The sequence below is a fragment of the Typopeltis vanoorti genome, chromosome 6 (assembly GCF_054136105.1).
Source record: "Typopeltis vanoorti isolate ZY-2024b chromosome 6, IOZ_Tvanoo_1.0, whole genome shotgun sequence".
Taxonomy (NCBI): Eukaryota; Metazoa; Arthropoda; class Arachnida; order Uropygi; family Thelyphonidae; genus Typopeltis; species Typopeltis vanoorti.
This window is the reverse complement of record NC_143554.1, coordinates 86,324,639-86,342,066: the sequence shown is the minus strand read 5'-3', so window position 1 is coordinate 86,342,066 and position 17,428 is coordinate 86,324,639. Positions and strand designations below refer to the sequence as shown.

Genomic DNA, 17,428 nt, shown 5'->3' with positions numbered 1-17,428 from the left:
TTAACAATTTTAAAAATGTCTAAGAGTAGTACAGTGCTGTACTGCATTAACAATCTGACTCTACTAAATCAATACTGTAATGATTTAGTATATCACAGTAACAGCTGTATATCAATGTACCCTTGAGTATTATTTGAACTCTAATGCTGCAAAGTTGTAGTCACTCTACAAAATTTTTATTTTTTCATTAAATACGAGTAACCTTTTATGCACAATTATGAAGGAAGAGGAAATGGAAAACAAAGCTTGTGAGCCTAACAAACATGATTGGTTAACAATAGAACAAAAACTGAACAAAATACGAATAGGAAAATTAATTAGATGAAACTGTCACTGAAGTGCCTACAAAAGAATTCTCATTAAATAAATTTTGATTTTCTTTTGACTGCTTCTGATTTTCTTATGGATGCCAATCCTAACATTGAACAAAACATTCAAGTTTGGCAAGCATTGCAAAATGTGATTCATTGCAAAGATAAGCATGCAAAGAAAATGAAGAAAAAACCTGTGTGAACTACATTGTTTAAATACAGTTTTTCCAAATAAAAATACATGTTCAGTTAGGAACAATAAAAATATTTACTACTTTTTCATTATTTGAATCTTTTTTAATTTTTCTGTGTGCATTAATTATTATTTCTGGTGAGCTTGCAGTAAGCAAATGATGAGTATTATTATTTTTTATACTGTAATTGTTTGGAACATATTATGCTTTAATATATCATAGTAATGTTTTAAACAGTGTAGTTTTCTATAGCTTGAAACTTTTTCAGCACCTATTAACTATGCTACGCAAGATATTACTGTATTCCAGTCAGCCTGGTCCATTTTTCTCATGGGCAATCATGTAGGTGAATATGATTCCTGTAAGGACATAGTGCAAATAACAGAAAAATGATCTCTTCTATATCATCATCATCAAATTCCTGCATGTACCCTCAAGGGGTGTACAGGATATGATAGAACTAAGTGAAAAAAATTACATCATTACTAACTTCCTATCTACAATTTTCCTCCAAATCAGTCTGTTACTTGTCAAGACTCCAACATTATCAGATCTTATATTTCTATCGTCTAAGGCACTTTGTACCGTATCAATCCACGTATATCTTGGGCTTCCTCTGGGTCGTTTTGCTGCCAACCTGGCAGAGAACACTTGTTTTGCTAATCTTTCTTCGCCCATTCTGTTTAAGTAACCATTACCACCTGAGATTAGCTCTGCTAACTAACGCATTCCTGGATGTTGACAATGTCAAGTTCTTTCCTAATATTCTCATTTTTAATATGATATTGCCATTGATGCCATCTGTTCATGCCTCTAATCTTTCCCAGGACTCTCATATCTGTGGTCTCTAGTCTTTGGTCAAGTGTTTTACTTCTGACCCAGCTCTCAGATCCATAAGTTAAAACTGGTTTGAACACTGTCTTGTATACAGCTAATTTAGTGTTCCGACTAATTTCTCACTTATTCCATATGAATTTATTCAATTGACTTCCCACCATACCAGCTTTGCTGATTCTGTTGTCTATTTCTATATTTAATTTACCATCTTCAGTGAAAATCGTGCCTAAGTAGCTGAAACGTTTTACTTGTTCCACAGGTTCTCCATTCACAACACAGTTGACATTTTCAATGATTCTGCCTATTTTCATTGTCTTTGTCTTTTTATTGCTGACCTTCATACCATATCTATTACAACAACTATTCAATTTAGTCAGAGAATCTTGCAGACTTGTAGCGGACTTATTTAGAAGTATAACATCGTCTGCATAAAGCAGAAAGCTGACATTAACATCTCCAATTTTGATATCAGGTTTAATACTACATTCCTTCATAATGTGATCCATATAGATAATGAATAACAGAGGAGATAATGTACATCCTTGTCTGATACCAGATTTAACATTAAACCATCTTCCTGTACTTCCTTCAATTCTAACTGCTGACTTACAACTCAAATAAAGACTAAGTATTGCTTGATATAATGCCCCATTGACACCATATAACTGTAGTGTATTGAATAGCTTCTCTCTTGGCACCTTGTCATATGCCTTTTCCAAATCGACAAAATTTAAATACAGACTCTGTTATGTTCCCATACTTTCTTGACTATTTGTCTTAAAGTAAAGATCTGATCCTGACAGCCTCTATTTGGCCTGAATCCAGCTTGTTCTTCACCAAGTTTTTCTTCCACAATTCTTCTCAACCGTTTCTCAAGTATACTTGCATAGATCTTGCCAGGAACACTCAGTAGGGAAATACCTCTGTAATTCTCACATTCAGTTTTATTTCCCTTTTTATATATGGTTACTATGAGAGCTCTACTCCAATCATCAGGAATTCATCTCTCTATCCAGGCTTTCTGAACTATGAAGTGCATCCACTATAAGACACTTATACCACCATACTTCAGCATTTCTGGTCGAATGTCGTCTACTCCTGTTGCCTTTCCACATTTCAAGCCTTTGATGGCTTTTTCTACTTCAAGAATGGATATGTATTCCTGACTGCATGCCTGGTCAGTGTTTTTTACCACTGTGCTGTTTCATCACTGCTTGTTTCATTTAGCAGTTTTTCAAAGTAATTACTCCATACTTCAAGGATATCTTTTTCTCCTGTTTTCTTGTCACCTTTATCATCTCTAACTCCTTTTACAGCACTCTTTCCTCCATTCCTATGCTTCTTCAACAACCTCCAGAATATTTTGCCACCTTCTTGATATTTATTTTCTATATTCTTGACAAAGTCCTCCCATGACTTTTGTTTAGCTAGTTTTACACAGTGTTTAGCATTCTTGCATTTGTCTCTGTATTCTCTAACAGCACAAGCTGACTTATTTGCCAGGAACTTTTGATATGCTTTCTTCTTTTCCTTCACTGCCTCTTTAATTTCCTGTGTCCACCAGGGAGTTCTGATTTTTCTATCCTTGCAGACAACCTCACCATACGCCTCTCTGGCAGAATAAATCAGGGTTTTCTTCAATGCTTGCTTCTGAATCTGCAAGGTTTGGTTCCTGTTCTCAAACTCTTTCATTTTTCCTTCACTAATCTTTGTGTATTTTAGTCTACAGTTCACATCTGAGAGCTGCTCAACTTTTATTCGCATTAAAACTTTCTTACATGTTATTCTTTTCAATATGAAATTCAATTTTATCCTGCTCAATACTAAATAGTGATCTCTTCCAATTTCAAATCCTCTGTACACTCTGGTGTTCTGCACCAGGAAGAAAACATCACTATCAACAATAACATAGTCAATGAGACTTTTCTTATTCCTAGCCTCTTCTCTCCATGTGAATTTGTGCACATTTTTATGTCGGAACATGGTGTTAGTAATAATCAGTCCATGTCCTGAGCAGAAATCCAACAGATATTTGCCATTATTATTAGCTTTGCTCTTTTCTCCAAATTTTCCCAAAATATTTTTGTATGTCTCACAATCATTTCCTATTCTGCTATTTAGATCCCCAAAAAGGACCAACTTTTCCTTTTTCATTGTGTCAGTTGCTTTTTCTAAAGCCTCAAAAAATTCCTCCACTTCTACCCTAGTAGAACCTTCTGTGGGACCATAGGCACAAATAAGCCTCATTGTCCAGGTCCTCATTCTCATATTTGCCCACATTACTCTACTTGAGACTGGCTGCTATTCAAGAAGATTAGCCTCGTATTTTGTGTTGAATACTATGGCTACAACTTCTTTTACTTGATTGTCATTACCTGAATATAACATTTTGTATTTATTGCTCAGAAAAACAAATCTGAAAACACACCCCAACTCAACATCACCAGAGTTAAAGATCGGTACTATCAACGTAAGAAGCCTGAATAGCAAAGAAATGGAGCTAGCTGAGGAATTAGATAAGTACCAGATTGACATAATAGGGGTGACTGAAACAAAAAAGACCAAAACTGGTGAGATCTTTCTGAGCAATAAATACAAAACGTTATATTCAGGCAATGACAATCAAGGAAAAGAAGGAGTAGCCATAGTATTCAACACAAAATACAAGGCTAATCTTCTTGAATGGCACTCAGTCTCAAGTAGAGTAATGTGGGCAAATATGAGAATGGGGAACTGGACAATGAGACTTATTTGTGCCTATGGTCCCACAGAAGGTTCTACTAAGGTAGAAGTGGAGGAATTTTTTGAAGCTTTAGAAAAAGCAACTGACACAATGAAAAGGAAAAATTGGTCCTTGTTGGGGATCTAAATAGCAGAGTAGGAAATGATTGTGAGACATAAAAATATTTTGGGAAAATTTCGAGAAAAGAGCAAAGCTAATAATAATGGCAAATATCTGTTGGATTTCTACTCAGGACATGGACTGGTTATTACTAACACCATGTTCCAACATAAAAATGTGCACAAATTCACATGGAGAGAAGAGGCTAGGAATAAGAAAAGTCTCATCGACTATGTTATTGTTGATAGTGATGTTTTCTCCCTGGTGCAGGACACCAGAGTGTACAGAGGATTTGAAATTGGAAGTGATCACTATTCAGTCTTGAACAGGATAAAATTGAATTTCATATTGAAAAGAATAACATGTAAGAAAGTTTTAAAGCGAATAAAAGTTGAGAAGCTCTCAGATGTGAGCTGTCGACTAAAATACACAAACATGATTGAAGAAAAAATGAAAGAGTTTGAGAAAGAATAGGAATCAAACCTTGGAGATTCAGTGGCAAACTCTGAAGAAAACACTGATTGATTCTGCCAGAGAGGCATGTGGTGAGGTTGTGTGCAAGGATAAAAAAATCAGAAGTTAAAGAAGCAGTGAAGGAAAAGAAGAAAGCATATCAAAAGTTCCTGGCAAATAAGCCAGCTTTTACTCTTACAGAATACAGAAACAAATGTAAGAAAGCTAAACACTGTGTAAAACTAGCTAAACAAAAGTCATGGGAGGACTTTGGCAAGAATATAGAAAATAAATATCAAGAAGGTGGCAAAATATTCTGGAGGTTGTTGAAGAAGCTTAGGAATGGAGGAAAGAGTGCTGTAAAAGGAGTTAGAGATGAAAAAGGTGACATGAAAACAGGAGAAAAAGATATCCTTGAAGTATGGAGTAATTACTTTGAAAAACTGCTAAATGAAACAAACAGTGATGACAGCAGAGTGATAAAAAACACTGACCAGGCATGCAGTCAGGAATACATATCCATACTTGAAGTAGAAAAAGCCATCAAAGGCTTGAAATGTAGAAAGGCAGCAGGAGTAGATGATATTCGACCAGAAATGCTGAAGTATGGTGGTATAAAAGTCTTACAGTAGCTGCACTGCATAGTTCAGAAAGCCTGGACAGAGGGACAAATTCCCAATGATTGGAGTAGAGCTCTCGTAGTACCCATATATAAAAAGGGAAATAAAACTGAATGTGAGAATTACAGAGGTATTTCCCTACTGAGTGTTCCTGGCAAGATCTATGCAAGTATACTTGAGAAACGGTTGAGAAGAATTGTGGAAGAAAAGCTTGGTGAAGAACAAGCTGGATTCAGGCCAAATAGAGGCTGTCAGGATCAGATCTTCACTTTACGACAAATAGTCAAGAAAGCATGGGAATACAACAAAGATCTGTATTTAAGTTTTGTCGATTTGGAAAAGGCATATGACAAGGTGCCAAGAGAGAAGCTATTCAATATGCTGCAGTTATATGGTGTCAATGGTGCATTATATCAAGCAATACTTAGTCTTTATTTGAGTTGTAAGTCAGCAGTTAGAATTGAAGGAAGTACAGGAAGATGGTTTAATGTTAAATCTGGTGTGAGACAAGGATGTACATTATGTCCTCTGTTATTCATTATCTATATGGATCACATTATGAAGGAATGTGGTATTAAACCTGATATCAAAATTGGAGATGTTAATGTCAGCTCTTTGCTTTATGCGGATGATGTTATACTTCTAAATAAATCCGCTACAAGTCTGCAAGATTCTCTGACTAAATTGAATAGCTGTTGTAATAGATATGGTATGAAGGTCAGCAATAAAAAGACAAAGACAATGAAAATAGGCAGAATCATTGAAAATGTCAACTGTGTTGTGAATGGAGAACCTGTGGAACAAGTAAAACGTTTCAGCTACTTAGGCACGATTTTTACTGAAGATGGTAAATTAAATATAGAAATAGACAACAGAATGAGCAAAGCTGGTATGGTGGGAAGTCAATTGAATAAATTCATATGGAATAAGAAAGAAATTAGTCGGAACACTAAATTAGCTGTATACAAGACAGTGTTCAAACCAGTTTTAACTTATGGATCTGAGAGCTGGGTCAGAAGTAAAACACTTGACCAAAGACTAGAGACCGCAGATATGAGAGTCCTGAGAAAGATTAGAGGTGTGAACAGATGGCATCAATGGCAATATCATATTAAAAATGAGGATATTAGGAAAGAACTTGACCTTGTCAGCATCCAGGAATGCGTTAGCAGAGCTAATCTCAGGTGGTATGGTCACTTAAATAGAATGGGAGAGGAAAGATTAGCAAAACAAGTGTTCTCTGCCAGGTTGGCAGGAAAACGACCCAGAGGAAGACCAAGATATAGGTGGATTGATACGGTACAAAGTGCCTTAGACGATAGAAATATAAGATCTGGTAATGTTGGAGTCTTGACAAGTAACAGACTGATTTTGAGGAAAATTGTAGATAGGAAGTTAGTAATTATGTAATTTTTTCATGTAGTACTGTCATATCCTGTACACCCCTTGAGGGTACATGGCAGGAATTTGATGATGATGATGCTCAGAAAGTTCTCACCGGTTTTGGTCTTTTTTGTTTCGGTCACCCCTATTATGTTGATCTGGTACTCAGCTAATTCCTCAGCTAGCTCCATTTCTTTGCCATTCAGGCTTCTTATGTTGATAGTACCGATTTTTAACTCTGGTGATGTTGAGTTGGGGTTTGTTTTCAGATTTGTTCCAGTAGCTGACTTTTCGCTGTTCACCCTGGTTCCCTGGCGAAAACAACTGGGGCCTTGTTTAACCGGGCGACGCCCTAGCCCACATGAAATTCTGTCATGTCATACTATCATTTTTTATTTTGGTTTAACCAATAAGAATACAATTTGGTCGGCTAAATCCCAAATTGCCAGCCCATCCTCGTCCGTTCAGTATCCAAGTAGATACCCTACAGGGTGCACCACGAGAAGGTGAGGATTGGACATTAGGTCAGAAGCCCTGGTCAGTTCTCCGCATTCCTTTAAAGGCTATGTGGAGGTCTCCTCTCAGTTATACAGCTTTGACCCTTAAGCACCGTCTCTCTTCTATATATATATATATATATATAATTCCTCAGCTATATATATAAATATATATATATAATTCCTCAGCTATATATATATATATATATATATATATTCTCTTAAATATCCCACAAACAGCTGCAAAATGGCATGGAACAGACTGTAAAATTCACTGCAGATTATGAGGAAGTAGATACAAGAAAGAAGGTAATGAGTCTATAATTCAGAAGGGAGAGGTCATTATTGTCACACATTCGCTGAATAATATGACCTTGTCCGTTTGTTTTGGCATTATCCCAAAGAGTGTTGTGCCCATTAAAATCACCCATAAGAGGAAGAATGGGCTCAGGTAGTTGCAAGATAAGGTTATCAAAATTGATTTCATTTAACTCAGAACCCTGTGGTAAATAAATGAAACATACTGTAATAAGAAATCGTACAGATAGGCAAATCACTACTTCTTCCAGAAAAGTATTAAGCTGGACATGATAGAAAGGAATATGATCACCCACTAGGATAGTCACTCCACTATGAGCAGGACCATCTCCAGTTCTGTCCTTATGAACGGCAGTGAAATTCCTTAAGGTGTGATCCTCACTGGGTTTTAATCCTGCAGACAGAAACAAAAAAGATTTGTGTTTCTACAACAGAGCCCAGACATCAGCAATATTTTAGAGAAATCCACAACAGTTTCACAGTAAAAAGTTTCTTTTTGTTTTGGCTTTGAAGACCCATTCAATTTCTGAGATGTTGAGGGCTTACCTTTATCAGGATTATATTTGTTTATTGATTTAGGGAAGTATGGATGGCCAGTGCATCTCTTTCTCTAGAAAAATGTTTAATACATCACCCGATGTATCAGAATATTTTTTTTTAATTTAGTTTATGTTCAGTAAATACAGAAGTATTTATTTTTTCTATGTGAGTGTGTATGGTAGTTTATCTTTCAGTGACATCCTTTCCATAATTTTCTTGACAAGCAAATTCTCATTGAACAAGATCATTTTTAGAGTTGTTTCAGGAGTGAAACTATAGGTTGTTTGACTGATGTGCTCAACAGAAAAGCACTCATGATCATAAAGTTCAGGTATGGTGAAATTATCAGATCATGGAATAGACATGCATATAAGTTTGAGATGCTGTTGATATTTTCTTAACTGTCACTTTCTCAGCATAAGAGGATTTCAGGACAGGTGTGATAGCTAGCTTCCTCTTTGCATCCTGATATGATACATTTTATTCTGTGTTTATCTTCTAAATTTCTTTTTCATCCTTCCACCTCTGAAATGCAGAGCAGCAGGATGGATGACCTCCCTGATACTTGACACATTTAGCTTTCTTTGCAGAGTAAGATTAATTATCATGCTCTTTACTACCACATTGAGCAGTAGTAGAGCCACAACAGTCAATTTGGGAGTGCCCATATTTCTGACATTTAAACCATCTCAGTGGATTAGAGATGTACAGCCTAACAGGACAGTTGAGGTACCCTGGTTTTATAGATATTGGCAGTTTAGGCATATCAAAAGTAAGGATGATGTTCTTATTCAAAACCAGGTGAACATCCCTATGTAAGAAAATGCATCTTATACCTGTCACTCCTGATCTTCAAGCTCTGTTCTTCAAATTTTATGTTCAAAGAAAGTGCCATAGCCAAAACTTCTATAGCTTTAATGATATGAAATGTTAGGACATTTTAAAGCTTGGTTTGTTAGATTCATATTCATGATTATGTAATTCCCTGATGTGCTGTATCATTCTATACTGGTAAAAAACAGGATATAAAAGAAACCAAAAAAGTATAACACTTCAAAAGACAGGTCTGTGAATTACTTGATGATGGAGATTAAGCTATTAAACATACAGCAGTATGTGTATTTCCACATTGAATATTGCTACTGAGAAGAACATTTCCAAACAATGCTAAAAACTTTTAGTTGTTGTAAAATGATTAATTATGACATAACTTAAATGCCAAAATAAGAGTTATTAATAATATCATTAGTGTAAATAACAAAATAAGTCAAAGTACAAATTTGATCCTTTGCATACATTAAAAAAATTTATGCAAAGAAAGTGCATACATTTTTAAATAAAAATAAAATAAAATAATGAAGTTTCTTTACTGCTCACCGTTCAATCTTAGGAAGGGAAGTAATCCACACTAACAATGGTATTAGAAAAGCCAAAGTTTTCCCACTACCAGTCTCAGCCACACCAATAATATCTCTATTCTGCAACCCAATAGGAATAGCTTGTCTCTGAATAGGTGTTGGATCCTTAAAAAAAAAATAATAAATAAAATAAAATAAAATAAGTGCATTCAAAAAATTATGCTTGGACCTTATTGTGTACAACCGTATAGTGGCCTGAATATGCACAATAGTCCAATATATATATATATATATATTTTTATTTATTTATTTATTTATTATTTTGAAATTTAAGTGCTCCTTGGAAAAGGCATAAAGATCTTCACATATTATAGATGTATAAAGTATATTTTCCATTTAGAAAACCTCAATTCATTGTTACTAAATGAAGAAAAATAAATATATGCAGATTATTAAAAAAATATCAAATCAAAGACCTGACAAATAACAGACAAATTTGGAAATAATAATTGTTATTATTATCTGAGACCTCCAGGGAGTCAAGGACTCATTGAGGTAGGCTGTAAATTACCCAATCCAGTTATCATACCTTCCTTTAAATTCATTTACACTAGATGCACTCACTATCCCTAACGGCAAATTATTCCACTCACTGCTCTCTGGGAGAAAAACCTAGCTCTTACCCAACAGTGAGCTATGGAAATTTTAACAAAGGGCTCGCATCGTCGAGCAAAAAAAAAGAAAAGCCTAACTTATCTCTTATAATACTTATATTGTGACTTTGTAGAGCTTCTGGCAGATATGATAATTCCTGTAGAATATCAATCATTAATGCTAGATCTTTTAAAAATTCCAAATTGAGAAGTCCGGTTTAAAAAGCCCTTATATTTATCGTTCAATGCAAAATGCTTGCATAAAGCTGGATAATTTCTCCACAAAGCAATAGCCATTCGTAAACTGCAAGCTGCCCATCATGGTCCAAACACATGGCCGATCTTTAAAACTTCGATACCAAGGTCTTTTGCAATCGTATTTAATTGTCGTTAATTTTTTGGTGATTGATGATAAAAAGCATATAATTTATCATGATCATCCCTAAATATTTCAAAATGATTTATTTAATATTTTTCATCGAATCGTCTAATGCTAAGTGTAAACAATGAGCACAATGCCAAATCACAACGTTGGGAAATTTTTGATTGCAACATCTGATTTATTTCCTAACATTACACTAGCTGAATGAACAAAATGCAATGAAATGATTTTTTATATAATTATCAGAAAATCCATATGAATTCAAAGTAGCAATTACAGTAGCATGTATACATTCCACGGTGGTATTTTCTAGTTCTACAAGATTATTAAACAAGAAGAACAAAGGGCAAATTTGAGAAACATTTAACAAAGGGCTCACACAAGACCCTTATAGCTCACCACTGCTCTTACCCCATTCTTGACTGAGAACAACCTTAACTTCCATGGATGCCCCCAGGTTATGCAAGAGCTCTTCAACCTCATTTTCATGAACCTCTAACTCTTCATCCAATGTAGCAGTAGCACTGTGCTGCACACACCTGGTTGATATATCTTCGCAAAGTGAGCACTCATTAACTGAACAATCTCCTTAGCTTCCGGCACTTGCGTACCATCTGCATTCAATAAAGCTATTCTTCCACATTCATTCTTTCTTTTGTTTGCGACATAACGATAAAATTCTTTTGATTTGCCTTTAGCTTGCATGGCCAATTTCTTTTCATATTCCGTTTTAGCTATTCTCACAATACTCATTACTTTTCTGGCCTGAGCTTTATATATTTCATAACTCCTCTCACTCTTATTCTCACGATATTCTTTCCACATCATCTTCTTCTTCTTGTGGATCTCTTGCTTAATAAGGCTGCACATCCATTTCACTCCCAACCTATTTATTCTTCGAACACTAGGGATACATTGAGATACTGCCTCATTTAAGCACTTTTTCAAAGATTCCCATGCATTGCTGACATTTTTTCCATTCAGTAACTGATACTATGGGACCAAAGATAGTATTCTTCTATGTCGATCATAATTTTCAGCTTTGTAGTTCAACATGTAGCCTGTTTTAATCGGAGCTTCAATACAAGTAGATACTACCCAAGAAAGAACAGCATGATCACTGTCACTCACCAATTGGTGGTAAAACAGCCATATTCTTGACAGAGGTCCCGTCTGACACTATGAGCAAATTCAACACTCTTTGATCTCGAGTTCCTTCTTTCACATGCTGCTTGAGAAAGTTGTCTCGCAACAATTCAATAAATTCCTGTTCTTTCTTATCATGAGATTTCTCTTCTACCCAATCAATGTTTGGAAAATTAAAGTCACCCATAATGATCATTCGCTTGGTACCCACAAGGCTAAATTGGCGATGCATTTCTTCGTCCCCTACAACCGAGTGTAGCAACCCCACCATATATTTCATTCTGTTAACCTTCACTTCACACCAGATAGACTCAAACTCATCGCTACATGGGACATTGTTACCATCATTGTTTTCTTGTATTTCTACCCTAACTGGACTTAAGTCATCTGATATCATTAGTAGCACTCCTCCTCTTCTGTCATTCTTAAAAATAGTATATCCATTACACTCGATCCCACTTACCATATCTGATTCTGATAGCCAGGTTCCACTAATGCCAACAATCTTAGGCCACATCGTATTCAATAAAGCAACAAACTCAACCCCCTTTGTTTCTAATGCTCCTGGCATTTGTGTATAGACATAATAAATTATGACCTAGCCTATTCTTATAATTAGATATGCAATCTATTTGGTCTTGTTCTAGAATTTTCTCTTTTCCCTTCCCAGACATATTTAAAAGGTCCGAACCCAAAGCATATTTTTCCACTCCTTCGACACATACATAACCATGTTTGAAAACATTCATATCTTTATCATGTTTGCATACCATAGCTGAACTTTCACACACATTTTTCCCATTCCTCCCTTGATGATCTAGTTTCCCTGACTCTCTCTGCATTGGGTCTCATACCAAGAAGTAATTTCTCCAGGTTTCTGATGCCAAATGAATTCAAATGCAGGCCATCATTCTTATACAAATCTTTTCTGCCATCAGACATGCCCCATACATCTAAAAATTCACATCCTTATCTTCTACATAGCCTGCACATGAAATCATTTGCTATCATCGTCCTCCTTCTTAACTCAGTACTATCATATCTAGGTAGTAATCCTACAATTTTTACTCTTTCACATTTCTCTCTCGCTTCTTCCAACAGACTCTTTCATCTTCTCTCATACTATGTTTGTCACCACTTAAATTATTAGTACCTACCAACACTACCATTTCTTTTTTGGTTTTCAATTACATTTGTCATATTTTTAATTTTTGCTCCTGGGAAACTAGAAGTGGTGACACCCTCGGCAAGCGCAAATTTTCAAATTGAGTCACTATACCATATTACCTCTTTTTTCTTAGATATTAACCGACTTGAATTATGAAATAGCAATTAACTTCTTTTTACAAATTAAGACAAATATAATACTATAGCAGTACTAGAAACTGTCTTGCAGTATTCTGAAAAACATCAGTAAACATAATGAATGACAACTTAATTTTTTTTTTTTTAAATTGTGAATTTCTTTTGGTAATTTATTGAACCATTTCATGAGAAATGTTAATTTAACATTTTCAAATGAGCTTTAACATTATCTACAATGTAGAGTACATGAACAGACATGCCATTGAGGAATTTAAAAATTATTTTTGTATCATTTTCAAATATTATTCGGTGGCATGTATGCACTTCTTTATAATAGAAAAAATTTATTATATATTCTTCAGCATGACTGATAGTGTAAACTGAACATAGGAAGTCACTATGTACATCAGTATTTAATCATTTCTATTTGAAATGCATCAATAAAATATGCAAAAATTTGTTAAAACATCATTTCAATCAGAAACATTTAGAAGAGTGCAGAGGTACATAACATGTAAAAAAAAAAAGTATACATTACAATCACTGCCCTTGCTGGAAGGAATTTAAAATTAAAGGATTTAGCAAAAATAGAAGAATATGAGATGCCCAACAGAGAGTGCTTAGTGCTACATCTTGAGCTAAAAGATAAGTTGTTCATCATCAAATTCCTGCCATGTACCCTCAAGGGGTGTACAGGATATGATAGTACTACATGAAAAATTTACATCATTACTAACTTCCTATCTACAATTTTCCTCCAAGTCAGTCTGTTACTTGTCGAGACTCCAACATTATCAGATCTTATATTTCTATCAGCTAAGGCACTTTGTACCACATCAATCCACCTATATCTTGGTCTTCCTCTGGGTCGTTTTCCTGCCAACTTGGCAGAGAACACTTATTTTGCTAATCTTTCCTCGCTCATTCTGTTTAAGTAACCATACCACCTGAGATTAGCTCTGCTAACACATTCCTGGATGCTGACAATGTCAAGTTCTTTCCTAATATTCTTGTTTTTAATATGATATTGCCATTGATGCCATCTGTTCACGCCTCTAATCTTTCTCAGGACTCTCATATCTGCGGTCTCTAGTCTTTGGTTGAGTTGAGTTGTTTTTTAGATAAGTTGTTTTAGAAAATAATTAACCGTAATTGATTTTTTTTTTCTGGATTATTATATTTATGAGTGTTTATCTTGTTTGTGCGGTTTTAAGAGCTATTATTTTTGTGATAAGTATACTGTATTACATCATGGCACAAATGGGGGATGATTTCAATATGCATGATTTTATTCAGTGCAGCATATATATGAAATGTATTCACTTAGCAGGGTGAGAGATTTGTGGAAGGAAACTGAAACTGGCATGTGTGTGTGTGTGTGTGTGTGTCGGAAGTGCCCAAAATATGAGGAGCAAAAAGAACGACAGCAATAACTGAATGATGAAAGATAATAAATATGAGTGTGAATCATAGCAAGGTTGTTGTTGCAAGTAAAGTGTTGGAAGTGAGCAAGGGTGTGTGTGCGTGTGTGTGTGGTATGAGTGATAGCAAATATGAAGAAAAGAGCATGATCAGATGATAATGTGAAAGAGAGAGAGAGTGCACTTACATAGAGTTCTCCACAGAAAAAAAAACAAGAGATTAGAATGGTTGAAGAAATGCCTGGTAGGTGGATAACATAGCACAGAAGCAAAAGAAAAGCAAATGGTTTGCATTTGAATAGATTTGGAGTTAGATGTCTTGAGAAAATATTGTTCAGGAAGTGTTTGAAAGTATAGTCAGGAAACTACAATGTTTAGGGAGGAATGCAGGTGAGTGCAGGTCCAGGCAATCCATGAGTTAGTGGGAGGGTGATCATGTGATGCTGAATGTAGACCAACTTGCTCAAATTTTTAATGTTAGTTGGATAATCAACACAAGCTTTAAGGGAGGTTGTAGAATGAAGAAGGTGTTGCAGATGATGTATACTAATGCCAGAAATTTGTGTCACTATCATTCATGTTTGGAGTAAAGCTCTACATTTCCACATTTCAAATATTTAAGTAACATACATGAATTTTGAAAATGGAATAAATACTTATGGTAATATTCAGACAACTGACTTACTGTACTACTTAAAGAAAATTTCTATGCAGTGAATCAATTAGGATACAATCAGCACTTAATATAGCAAACGCATTAAGCCCAAAGAAACAGTTTGTTGCTATAGTGAATTTATGTTCACTATAGCAACAAATATATTTATAGTACTATGCTCAGAGCTTTTGTTAGACCTTTTCAGTAGCTTGTTATAGTGATGAGGTTGTTATAACGGTATTTACTATAGTGAGAGTCAAAGGAATTTAACTTTTAAGCAAATTTATAAATTAAATTAATAATTCTTCAATTCTCATACCGTGTATCCCAACTGGTCAATAATTTCCAAAATAACTCTTGGAAGACCAGATTCTTTCCAGTATCTTACAGGATTGGGAATCCTACCACCTTTGATGGCAATGTTAAAATCTTCTCTAAATATTCTCCAATCTCTTTCTGTCATCTCTTCCATAGATTTTTGAGTCCAGTGACGATCATCCCATTTTTGTTTATCTTCTTTCTTTTTTAACTTTCTCAAACGCATCCTATAAAATAAGAAAAACAGACAATAAAAGTGTAATTTAAATAATGTTAACTTTTCAATTATCATATGTAATACAATATGACTGCGATAAGAATATAAGTACAGTGCAAGTGATTAGCTGCAGGGAAAAAAAAAAAACAGATGCTGGTCATTGATATAGTTCTTTGTTACTAATGCACACTGTTTCAAAACTTATAAATCATTTTTCTTCATATGAAGTGCAAGAACCTGATCATGGAACATGTTATAGTCAGTCAGATCTGATGTTTCTCTTCTCAAGAACTAAAAATAATTTTATGCCAATGGAAATTACTTTCTGTAAATATACAAAGTAAAAAGACTTATAAAAGCAAATAACACAGCACTTTAATGGCACATTTGGGCCAAGTATAATCCAATTCTATAAATTAACAATATGCCTGCACAATACATAAACATACCATGTAACTGTATGCTGTAAACTCAAAAGTCAATACAATCTAAGTTCTTATAATTAGCCCATTTGTGTCTGGGCAATTGGAACACTCTCACTAGCATACTAACTGCCAGAGTGAGAAAAAACACCATGCCGCAGCAAATGCATACTTGCTTATTGGCAGATGCAGCAGATGTCATGATGGTTCTTTGATTGTGACCAAATCTCTGTGTGTGTGGGGGGGGGGGGGGAGACTCGTGTGTTTGTTCAAGGATATATTGGAAAACCATAGTTAAGGAGAACGCTATGTTTGGTTGGTATCATTTGAATTACTTCAAGGTTTAAATATGCGAACCATCATTAAGCCATGCGAGAATGGGAAATATAAGGGAGAGAAATTACAGATGTGAATAAAAATACTTTCATTACTGCCAAACAAATTATTAATAATAATTAACATCTGTGATGTGTGTGTCCTATAAGTTGTAGGGTGGAGTGAATAACATGTGATCTTATAAACTCTAGATGTGTGTGCATTTAGGCCACACATATAAGTAAAAATAAATAAATTATGAGGAGAGTGAAAGAGATTTATTTGCAAAATCTAAATAACAATAATAAGCAGCATCTGTATACATTTGGTAGCACATTAACATAGGGAGGGGCTAATCAAATGAGCTAGTAATGATGATTAGATGATTCACCTAGGCATGGCAGAAATATATGTGGGTTCATGGAGCAGCAAATAATCTTGTAAAATTTCTTGTGCTTGTTATGTGTATTTATCTCTATGATTTATTTATATTTCACTTGGTTTTCTAAGAATTTTCTTTTATTTAATGATGATCAGTATACACTTTTTACACAATAACATGTAGATAAATAATTTCCAATCATCACTGGAATAATCCACTCTTTTGTGAATTGAATCCTAAGTTCATTACATAACTTTTTCTTTTTGTGAGTAGCTCTTCTGTTTTATTAATAATAGATATTTCACATATAATAGTCTTTTTCTGGAGATAAACGGACACAGTCCACTTCTTATAATACATGCAAGGATTCATTTTTATTCAGGAATAGATGTATTTTTACTTACTACATCTGTTCTTTTAAAAAATTGGAATAAAAATCTTCCTACAGCATGAAAAATATCCCATCTCCAACAGATGCAAAAAAAACAAGTAGTTTTATTGTATCACTAAACAGAGTACACACACACAATTAGTGTAATTAGAGACAACTGGAATGACACTTCATAATGAAATCATTATGAAGTGCCACTCCAGCAGACACTATACTGCATGCGATTAAACAAAAAGAGATTTTATTGCAACACTAAACATATGTAATTAAACACATTTGTCATAACATCTTTCAAAATTTCCCTTGCAGAAACAGCTGTTTATAATGAAGTCATTGAGTACAAAAAACACACATTATGTAAAGCAAATCTGGTCTTACAAAACAGTTTCTACTAGTCACAGTATCCTATGAGATAACACAAAAATTCTTCACACAAGTTCTTTCAAATTCAAGTGACTCTTCAAAGAA

The 17,428-nt window shown here is 34.6% G+C and overlaps 1 protein-coding gene across 1 annotated transcript in view; it reads right to left on the bottom strand.

Moving 5' to 3' along the window:
- Positions 1 to 17,428, bottom strand: part of LOC150105665 (putative ATP-dependent RNA helicase DDX23) — a 238,942-nt gene that overhangs the window by 76,616 nt on the left and 144,898 nt on the right. Inside the window, exons 10-11 of the mRNA XM_090394985.1 lie at positions 15,235 to 15,460; positions 9,373 to 9,518 (exon numbers count right to left, since the gene is read on the bottom strand). Of these exons, the coding sequence (XP_090251111.1) occupies positions 9,373 to 9,518; positions 15,235 to 15,460 (372 nt within the window). The remainder of the gene's footprint in view (positions 1 to 9,372; positions 9,519 to 15,234; positions 15,461 to 17,428) is intronic.